The sequence below is a fragment of the Symphodus melops genome (genome assembly GCF_947650265.1).
Source record: "Symphodus melops genome assembly, chromosome: 18".
NCBI lineage: Eukaryota > Metazoa > Chordata > Actinopteri > Labriformes > Labridae > Symphodus > Symphodus melops.
The window spans coordinates 10,070,151-10,080,866 of record NC_136708.1 but is presented as its reverse complement, the minus strand read 5'-3'; the positions used below and the strand labels follow the sequence as shown (position 1 = coordinate 10,080,866).

General features: G+C 38.4%; 1 protein-coding gene across 1 annotated transcript; it reads right to left on the bottom strand.

The window, feature by feature from the left end:
- Positions 1-434: 434 nt before the first annotated feature.
- Positions 435-7,995, bottom strand: LOC306839111 (digestive cysteine proteinase 1). The gene is made up of 11 exons (XM_079367606.1): positions 7,818-7,995; positions 7,191-7,250; positions 7,023-7,115; positions 6,206-6,378; positions 5,689-5,950; positions 5,383-5,578; positions 5,041-5,234; positions 4,862-4,953; positions 2,667-2,828; positions 1,501-1,690; positions 435-1,407 (listed from the first exon to the last, which is right to left on the bottom strand). The coding sequence occupies exons 1-11, from the start codon at positions 7,858-7,860 to the stop codon at positions 1,220-1,222; spliced, it is 1,653 nt and encodes a 550-aa protein (XP_079223732.1). The 5' UTR covers positions 7,861-7,995; the 3' UTR covers positions 435-1,219.
- Positions 7,996-10,716: the final 2,721 nt, after the last annotated feature.

Here is a 10,716-nt window from a genome sequence, read left to right as displayed (position 1 = left end):
ACTTTATTATGCATAATATAGGCCTGCGTTGGACTAATGCTGTTTATAGCATAGTTTTATTTGGAAACCATAGGAAGCAAATGATCAGCATGTAGAGAGAATTGATTTCAGCATTGTCTGTAGTCGTATATCAAGATTAAATATTACTTGCTCATTCGACATGGATCTGTAAAACATTTTGTAATATTTACAAGCGTCTAAGGGCTGTTATAAAGTGCAACTTAAAGGAGAGAAATGAATTTCAGGCCATGTTTGTTACTGTATGTCATGGTGCTTTGTGATGTTTAGAATTTGTTCTTCCTTCTACAAGAGAAAAGGCCAGAATGCTTTTAATATGTATATAAATGGGTTAACATGTTCCACTGCATGCATTTAGTAAACAGGGATCAATGCTGCTCATGGAGTATTTTAAATGAAGAGATGCCAGGTAGTGGTAAACGTTTCTTTTTTTTTTTATTGCAATGATTCCAGCCCAGTGCATTTAATGTTGACACATTTAAAACAAGGAAAAGTGGAAATGTATCGGGCTATACTTTGTACAACTGAAATGAAGGCACTGTAGCTATGTCCCACAAGCAATAAACTCATTAAAATCATGACAGATTTGTTTAGTGTTTGAATTGTACAGCATTCATCTTAATCAACAACTTTAAATACTATACACCTAACACGTCCAGGGCCCCATTTCTGAAAGACGGAGTGAGAGAAGTGACGTTGAGAAAACAGCTGCTCACATCAGTGCATAATTATTTTTTAAACATTTAATCAGAATTACAATATTGCAGGTCCAAGCTAGTGGAACGGTATTAAATGTAAAAAGTATTTTCATGAGGATAAAATCCAACTTTAAAAACAGCTGAAAACGAAACGAAACGAAAGAACGAGCTCATGGTGGTAATTAAATGATATTTGACATATTAAGCAAAGTGAACTTCATCTGTAGGTTAGGTTCACAGACTCAGTTACCGTAGTAACTGACTTGGAGCTAAAGTAATCTCTCCCTCTGGAACAGGCTTGAGTTACCTCATTGGGTCTCAGGTTTGAGTGACCTCCCCTGCTGGAACAGAACATCTAGAGTTTCCCTCATTTCAGGGTTAACTGACTCAGTGTTTGCATAAAACCTGTTTACTGAAATGGACCCCAGAATAAGTGGTATTCATCCTCAGGTACACGCATAGTGGCATTAACAGAAATTTATATAAAGAGAAAATAGGTGAATCTATGCAAGTGTTACATATGTGGCATCAGTAGAGACACCACAGTTGTTATCTTTCATAGACATTAGGATGTAACCATCATTGCCCCAGTAGGTAGACCATGAGTTCTTAATCAACCAGTATGGCTCTCCATCCAGGGTGCCATATCCCACTGCAAGCACAGCGTGGTCCAAGTCATCAGGTTTATTACCTAGGAAACAAAAACCATGCAGAGTTAGAGAGAGTTACTGTTTTTTGTTTTGTTTTTTTAAGTATTAGCATAAGCATGAGAATAAAAACTTACCACACGCGGGTTCATAGTAGACACCATGACTGTAGAAAACAAATGATCGATGGGAAGCATCAATACTGACAGCCACTGGGCCATTCTTAAAGAGTGCCAGCTTAAGGGCCTCTGCGTCTCCTGATGTGACATTGGTGTAGCTCTGGATACGGGCAGTGAGCTGGGATTCGTTCAAATGGCAAAAACCATTCTGTAGAGAGAGAGAGAGAGAGAGAGAGAGAGAGAGAGAGAGAGAGAGAGAGAGAGAGAGAGAGAGATTACAAACTCTAGTCTGTTGTGGTGAGGTGCTGGAAACCATTCTGTATGTGATAACTGACTTTGCAATCATCTGGCCACCAAGGCCTTAAGTGTTTTTATTGATTAGTAGTTCAAATTTGTCTGCAGATACAACAACAACAGTTTCATTTATCAAACTTGTTGGATAAGTTATTGAAGTTAAGAGACAACTTTAAAAAAATAAAAAATATATATTTTTACCCAATCATATATTTCAAAGACATCTATCTACATCTGGCCTATACATTCTCTGCATCATCTCTACTTTTCAAAGCAATCGCTTGCCATTTCTAACAAATTAATAGAACTCAAGTAACAGTTTCGGAGCATGTAAAATCCCCCTTCATGGAGGTCATTAAAGGAGTGCCACTACGCTGGTGCCACTTGTATTTTTTTTTGTTGAATTCAATCACTCAAGCTCTTGTGATTAACAGACTGATCTTAATTATATCCAAGAAACTCTGGCTGCTCATAGTCTAAAGTGAACAGCAGGAAAAGAACAAGGAAAAAAAAAAATATATATATATATATATATATGTTTGTCTGCCTTGATACTCTCAAGGCAGACATTAAATAATGCAGATGCTGGATGTGTCCCAACAGTTCAAACACTTTGATACCAGGCAAATTCAACTGACAATATAAATATATAATCTATACATATTGTCGCCTTACTTCCTGTGCCAAGTTAGCAAAAGTGTATCAATAGATAATGAACATCTGCAATTTCCTTAATGGAGCCACATTTGTGAGCATCTTTGTTAACCAAAACACAACACCTTCTTCCATTTTTAAAAAACTCACAAATCTGTGAATTTTCAACACTAAATCTGCAGTTAAGAGGATTTTCCTTCTACAGGGAAAGGAATTACATCTCGGAATCATCTCACCATTCCCATATAGGATCCGTAAGATTCGGTTGTAGCAATGCCTCCATGTTTCATGATCCACTCATATGCTCTCCACTCCTCCCCTCCATCACAGCCATTATTGCCAAAGCCCCAGGAGCAGTCCACCAGCATCTGCTGGGACAGAACCTGCAGGGAGCCGGTCTGAAAAACAAGAAGGAAAAAACAAACCTCAAACCCCAGGAAGATATTAGTAAGCTGCTGTGTTCTGCATCATTCACATTCTCAGAAGTACAAACTGAAAGAATAGAGCTTTCACAAGCTTCATTTTATGGCAGGGAGCATACAACTTAAAAAAAAACAATGAGAGTTTAGAGGGATTATTGTTTAAAAATGTAGAAAATAAAAATTAGCAGAAAAAAAAAAAATCAATGAAGGAATGAAAAGAAAACCGTTTAACACAGTTGTTGTTCTTTACATGTTGCTCTGAAGATGCTGTGAGATCGGGAAGCAGTACATTGAAAATTGGCCCCTGGGGAGTTGCTTTGTGAAGCTGCCTGTGGTGACCCAGGTGCCCATAACGTCTCTTCCTGTTGTGCCTCGTGCTGACTTCACAACAGTACTTTTCTTCTTGCCAAATCAAACAGTCCAAGCAAACACTCGGACCATTACTCACATTTTTTTCAAGACAGGAGTTCTAAACCACAGAAAGGTTCACACACCGTCTCTCCCTGTGGGCTTATTATTTTTTTGTGAATGGCAAAAAAAAAAAAAAAAAAAAAAAAAAAAAATCCCCTATCTTTGTAAAACACTGAGAAAATGAACTGAAATCAAGCGTCCAGCCATTCAATATTTCATGTTGATAAAAAGGTTAAGAAAAAAAATGGCTTGCTGTGAGCAGAGTAATATACGCGTGTATATTGCGACGTCGAGCCATCTGTTTGGCAGACAGTAGGCTAAGTCATGAAGGCCCTTTGTGGAACTGGGCACATCTGAGTCACTTCCACTCCAACTTGCTCTCCCCTCTCTTCCTCCAACACATCCACCATCGGGTTTGCTGTGTTTTGCAATTAACACTACAAAACACTGTTGGCAGGTTTTTGGATTAATGGAAAGGCTGCAAGTTAGAAAAAAAAAAAAGAAAAAGAAAAAGAAAAAAAAAAAGTCCATTTCACAAAGCAATTAGGCTGTGCGTTCTGGCACACTTAGTCTGGAACAGCCATTAAATTAAATGTGGTAGTTGAGATTGTTGAGTTGGTTAAAGAGTCTGTGTTAATCAAATAGGTTGGTATACTGGGGTTCCATCAAATCCCAAGTTCAGGTTGCTCAGCAACGGGGGAGGGGGGCGAGAATGCCTTTGAGCTCTGCCTTGCATGGGATGGAGGAAGTCCAAAGCTGACAGTCATTCACCAGTAGTATTCCTTCACACACATTAAGGTCCGTCTGAAGTGAGTGAGAGTGGCACAATGAACAGTTTTGTTGGCTGGAAACGCCCCCACTCTACGGGGGGGAGACAATAACGGCAAAAAAACATATATACACACACACACACACACACACACACACACACACACACACACACACACACACACACCTACATATGCATCCATCTCCATGTATGTTTTCTGCCTTTCACACACATTTCATTGTGTTGTACATTCCTGCACCAATAACATGTTGCTTTTAGAGCTCCAAGGATTGTTCAAGTCTGGGCGTCCCAAACCTTTAAACCCACGGCCCCCAATATAAATGGTGCTAGAGACTGGGGACCGCCATTGTCCCTGCAGGTGGTTAAAACATGTACTGTGTTTCACACAGCCAAACACCCTATTAGGCCATTCCAACCACTTATTGTAAGACACAAAAGAAAACGTGTAAATCGACTGAACTATTTTCTATCTGTAGTTTTCACATCTATTTTCTCAGTAATTTTAAACCATTTTAATGTGTTTTTGGAGGAAATCTTGCAACCTCTTAGTGTCTTGCCAACCCCCAGGGGGTCCCGACCCCCCACTTTGGGCACGACTGGTTTAAGTCATTGTTTAGTTTCTTAAAAATTAAGAGAAATACCTCTAATATAGAAACACCAAACACAATTGCAGTGCAAAGCAACCATAACATGTTGAACATCTGGTGATTCAAAGAGAATAAGAAAGCACCCCGGAGAGAGAAATCTGTGGAATGTGGCAAGTCACTGTTAGGCGCAAGCTGTTCTGTAGTATCATCAGTCTTATCACCTTCATGAAGAGAGCGCCCTCTACTGCTCCAGTGGTGGCAAAACTCCAGCAGGAGCCACAAATGGCCTGATCTTTTACTGGGGTCACAGCACCTGCAACAGAAGAGTTAATGAAAATGCAATGATATCCCAGAAAAGGATAATGCATCTTGAAAAACACATTTGAATGAATGTACATACCATAAAGCCTCCAGTCAAGAGAGTCAGGTACTTTTACACCTTGGTAAATCATCGCAGGGAATGGCAGCCCTCTATTTGGGGTCTTCCCTCGTTTCCTTCCCCTCATGGTGTCCAGCTCTGACATTGTGCGATCGGACAGAGAGTTTAGAGCCAGAGAGAAGGGAAGCCCTGCTCTGTTTTTGGAGTGGACGTACCTAAATACCAAGAAACCAGACAAAGGGCATCAAACTCTACCCAAATATTCACCATCAATATCTGTGCTTGGAAGCAGTTAGCATGCTTCTAGGTCTTATCAGTTACGCGGCTGTAACACACAAAAAAAAGTGCTTTTACTTCTCTCACCTGAGATTATGAACAAAAGCATGTTCCCTTTTCTCATGCTCCCTTTCATCACTGTACTGACGCTGAAACTTCTCCTTGAAATGGTTGAACATGTGTTGTGACTGGCCTGATGCGGACGTGTGGATTAGATCTTTCATTGGATTGGCCAAAATGTGGTGCTCCACTCCTGGACCAGGAAATCCCCCACAGCTCATCCCTAAAGGGAAATTTATTTAAAAAAAAAAAAAAAAAAAAAAAGTTTTAGCACATTTTTAATCCCCCCCCCTTTTTTTATCCGCATTAATGCAGCTACAACGTAATACAAACCTTCAGGTAGTAGAAACACTTTGGGGTCCACATGAGTGCTGAACTCTTTGTAGTCCACCAAATATTTGTCATAATGGGACCCAAGCAGCGTGTTGTATCCCATCATCTCATAATGGAGCGGTGTGGCAGGATCCTCCTTACCTCCTTCACCTCTTTCTGAATGAGTCACCCATAGAGTGTATGTGTTCTTTTTGTAACCTACAGTGGTCACATTCTGCCAGACTTCACACAAGGAGCCTCCATAGTACTCCATCTTCAGGAACTATGGGGGATAAAAAAAAAAAAATATTTTTTTTTTTTAAAAAAGCCAAAAAGAAAACCAGGGACATTTTTTTTCATCCACAATAATTCAAGGTTGGATTATCAATCTGACTATCAATCTGATAATATGACTGTGTGTTACAAGCCAGAGCACAAAACCAGTAATTTAAATGAGTAGCAACAACTTAAAAATCTGTATTCCCAGACCCTTTTTTTTTGTTTTTACTACAAAGAGCCTTTCTTTACACATACAGACCTGGAAGCCCTGCACGTCAGGCAGCGATGCCTGTGTATTGACTGCTTCATCCTTTGTTCCGTTAACCTGGAAACACTTCATCACGTTCAGCTCTTCCTCCGAGGTCTCAGGAGAGATTTTATATGAAACTCCCCACGGCTTCTCCGCCCCCAGTTGGTACGTGGAAACCTGGCCTGTTGACGATCGATGTTCGAGATAATTATTTTGTCATCTTATGTGGTGTATAACATGTAGCCACACATACAGGACTTCCAGTACACTAGACTGGATATCTTTTAAACATGTCAGTTCTTACAGCACCACAAATCCTCTATTATGTACAGTGCTTCGGACAACCTTTTGCTGTCCCATAATCTGACAATGTGAAAGTCAATTCTCTTTACAATTATACAGATGAATTCAATTTCCCCTTTTCATTGCTCTCAGTCCTGATCTGTGGAAAACAAGCTGAGAGATGTTGTTTTCTCAAGCAATAAAGTCATATACAAATAAAATTTCATGTTTTATAGAATCTTAATTTTCTACACCTAACAACATCAGTCACATAGAAAACTAAAGACACATCTTACACAATCAGCTACATCAGACAGTATAGATTTAGTCACAAGCTTGAAACATGAGTCAACAGAATACATTCCCCAAAGTGCTTATTCATTCATTTTCACTTCGTTGTTTTTGCGCTGATTTCTCATGTTCTGCTCTGGTTACTCAAGTCTGAAACAACAGGTTCTTAGTTTCACAACACAAATTCAGCGATGCGGGGGGAAATGCAAAGTCAGGTTTAAAAGAAAGCACCCGGTTAACTGATATTTCTTACCATGGTAGTAGTCGATGCGGCTGGACTTTGCTGCCAGGTCTAACCAGGCCTCGAACGGCTCCTTGATCTCAGCATAGGGCAGAGAAATCACTCCTGCAATGGAGATGTTATGAAGCTAATTGTAAAGGAAGAGGCATGACTTAAATATTCTGATGTGACACTGCTTACCTTTCACATGATAGCTGTTCCCAAAGTTTGGAAGAGAAGGGACTGCTTTGCCCTCTGAAGCTAAACGAAGACAAAAGAGAAGTAGAACAGAGCTTTCTGATTTTATCAAGGACTAACTAAATTAATACTGCTGCCTGGCAATGATAAGCAATTTTAAAGGGAAATCTAAGTTTCAGTCCAAAAATAAAACGTCGCCTTTAAGAGGCCCACAAACACTGCTTATGTTGTGTTTACACTTCACCACCAATGATAAGGACAAACTTGTTTATTTAGTCATTTTAAAACTTTTGGATTACTGTACCTATACCGAATTATCATCTGGGATTATTAGTAACCTTTAAGACTACATGTGAAGATTATATTACAGCCAAATATAAATCCACAGATTTTAACTGAAGTTTGGTGTGAGTCTTTCACAGCGTGTTTAAAATAGAAGTTAAGTTTTCAGTATTTATTGAAAGTAACCATTAATCTAAGAGGTATTTATCATTGCTGTAATGTATCTTACTTATAAGATCATTTCTGCAACAAGACCTGAACAACAGATACAACAGAAGCAGGTAGCTGTCTGTGTAGCTTGTAGCTAACTGTAAACACGATGGGTTTTTTTCATTTATTTTGTTTTACCTGTGACGGCCAGCAAAAGAAAAGCCAAGACGTAAAAACGCATCGTTTCCCCCGTGAGCTCAAAAATACAATGAATGAAGCTGTGCGTCTGAACTCCAACAAAAACACATTGTCACCAACCTCTGTTACCAAAACCCTTATTTAACAGCTATCTACGGGCTGGACAAACTGCGTCTCCACCAATCACAGTCCGCCTTGAAAAAGCAAACCTCCAATCAGATACGAGGATGTTTCATGTTTATGGATGTCATCTGACTTGATTCACATGACTAGATAAAGCTGTGATAATAGATTTTAGGAAGATGCTGCATATATAGTGCTAAAATAAGTCCTTCAGGGATATCGCTGTAATGCTTGAGGGAAATTATGAAAACATTGTTGCTTTAACTGTTCTACCATAGCAACAAAAAGACCATTTTAACTTAATATTTCACAAACAAGCAGTAGTATCTGATTATTTATATTATTTGTTTGTTACTGAACTATTTCAGTTATCTGCTCTGAAACAGTTTCCCATTGTTATGTAGGTTAGGACTATTTTCCCCACAAAGAAATTAGCAGGAAAAAAAGCTATTTCAATAATCCACTAAAATAACAAAACAAGGTTCAAAGTTGTCTTTATTATCCCTGTAAGGCCAATTTGTTTTGTTGGGAGAAAGCTGTCAGTAAAATTCAACATCGCAATGTGTAGAAATGTCAGCGTAGCCTAATATAAATGTGGGTGAAATGCATAATTATATGTCATCCATCTGTAAAAGATACAGTATCATCAATGGCAGGCTAAATTAGAACAAGAATTGAAACCATTATTTTACAGTACAATATTCAAGATGAGGTTTTTAAACCATGGCCTGAAAAATCAACCGCAAACATGATGGTTTAAAAGTAAAGAATGGTCAAAGGTTTCAAAGTCTAGCCTATCTTTGAACAGTTGTAGAAATGATAGGCTACAGTAGGCTACTGTTTAGACCAAAGAGCTCATCAATATACCGCAAGTAGAGCAAACAAAAAGAACAAGAGCTGATTACTTGATGGTAGTCAAGAAACACAACTTGGAGATATACTTTCGTTATCATCATTTTTATCACCATCTGTAAGAAAAGGAAGGACACAAGTAGTTTTCCAGGCTGTGAGGAATTTGTAGGAGAAGAAGTTTTATACATTTTACAATTAGTGTATGTGGTTTTTAACAAACAAATCCACATAACCAATAAGGAAGCAGTCACTAAGAAGAAAACAGGACTTATTTAATCTCATGTGTAGAAGAATTAAGCTGTTGTTTAAGCAGTGGTTTAAAGTCACCATTTTATGCTTTTATTGTGTCATCAAAAAGATTCTCTGAGGCAGCAGAACACATGCAGTGCACTGTACTTTTTTTATACAGTCTGTTTATGAACTGTGCCCTTTACTGCAGTGGGCTATTGCAGTCCCAATTTGAATGTACTTTGAGTCTTTGGCTGTCATTAAAGCAAGAACTTTAGTTTAAAGAATACAAAAATGGCTAATGTGCACTTTACCAGCAACTTCACACTGTATTTATAAGTAAACGTGAATGTCTTTAAATTTTAGTTTTCAGTTAGACTCACATGTAGGTTACACTAAATTAAGTATTACATAAATTTGAGTTGGTTACTTTTGAAGAGCGGGGTATCCAGTGTCGGGAAAAATAATACAGTTGATTGACAATTATATAATTTGTCTTGACTGTGAAAGAAAATATGAACGCTGAAAGGATACATGAGTCGATTTGGTTTTAGACCATACAGAACAGGGTAGAAATATGATTTTCAATGAATCCAAAGTTTTCAGCTCTACTATAACAATATTGATTAATAACATTCATAGACACTTAAGAACCTGCAAGAAACCCTGCGTTCTTGCATTGGAATGACCTGGAATTAAAAGGTTGTAACCACTGGGCTTTTATCAATATAAAAACTTCTGCGAAATCCTCTTTCACAAGTTGAGATTGTTGCTGAAAAAAACCAAACATTTGTGCCATCCCTGAAAAACTCCAAAGTGAGATTGTTTGGTATACAGGCCAAACAAAATCGTCATGGGGGCAGCAGACAGATAGCAAGCTGAAATTCACATCACTTACAATATGATCACTGACCTTTAATGGTAATAGAGGCAGTGATAGTGAATATAATGGATTAATTCAGTTTATCATAGAGAATGTATGAACACTTCTCATTTAGCAAGCTGTTTTTACATCCCATTCACACATGGTAGAGGTTGCTATATAGTTACTAATCTGATTCATACACAGCTGACAACGTAGCAGGAGCAATTTAGGGGTTAAGTGTCTTGCCCAAGGGCACATTGGATATGTAGCTGGGGATCGAACCATCAACCCTCAGTTGAGAGAAGACAACTCTACCAACTGAGCCACAGCCCCCCTTGATCCTATTACTGAGTATCACCAGATCCTTTATTATGCTTTATTAAAAAATAATCTAAATCTAATTGAAATTTAGGGACATATCAATGTCCTGTCACTTATCTACTGTCAGTATGTGTCAGTATGAAACAATTTTTTTTTCCATTACACAAAATAATAGTCACTCAAAGGTAAAAATCTTGGCCACAACAAAAAAGCATACAAGTGAGAACAGAATAGTCTTTTTTGTAGACAAATATTCTGAAGTTCTGTCTAAGAAAATAGAGAGCATGAAAACCCAAACTTGGCACTAGGTGTCAGTATCTTACTGAGTTTGGTAAATCAGTATGACTCACTCTACTCTGTGACACTCCTGTGAAAAATCCTATAAAATAGCACAACTAATAGGCAGCTTGTGGTCAGGAACATGTGCAGACAAGGGAGAGACAGGACAGGAAGGAAGAGTTACACATTAAAGGAAACCCTAAACTTCGCTGAACTCTGTCAGGGAGAAGT

Bases quoted from the DNA above. Each gene is read 5' to 3' on its own strand.
- LOC306839111 (XM_079367606.1), bottom strand. From the start codon at position 7,860: ATGCGTTTTTACGTCTTGGCTTTTCTTTTGCTGGCCGTCACAG. The intron at 7,251-7,817 runs GTAAAACAAAAT...GTCTTCGTTTAG, and splicing joins TCTTTTGCTGGCCGTCACAG to CTTCAGAGGGCAAAGCAGTC. The intron at 7,116-7,190 runs GTAAGCAGTGTC...TCTCCATTGCAG, and splicing joins GAACAGCTATCATGTGAAAG to GAGTGATTTCTCTGCCCTAT.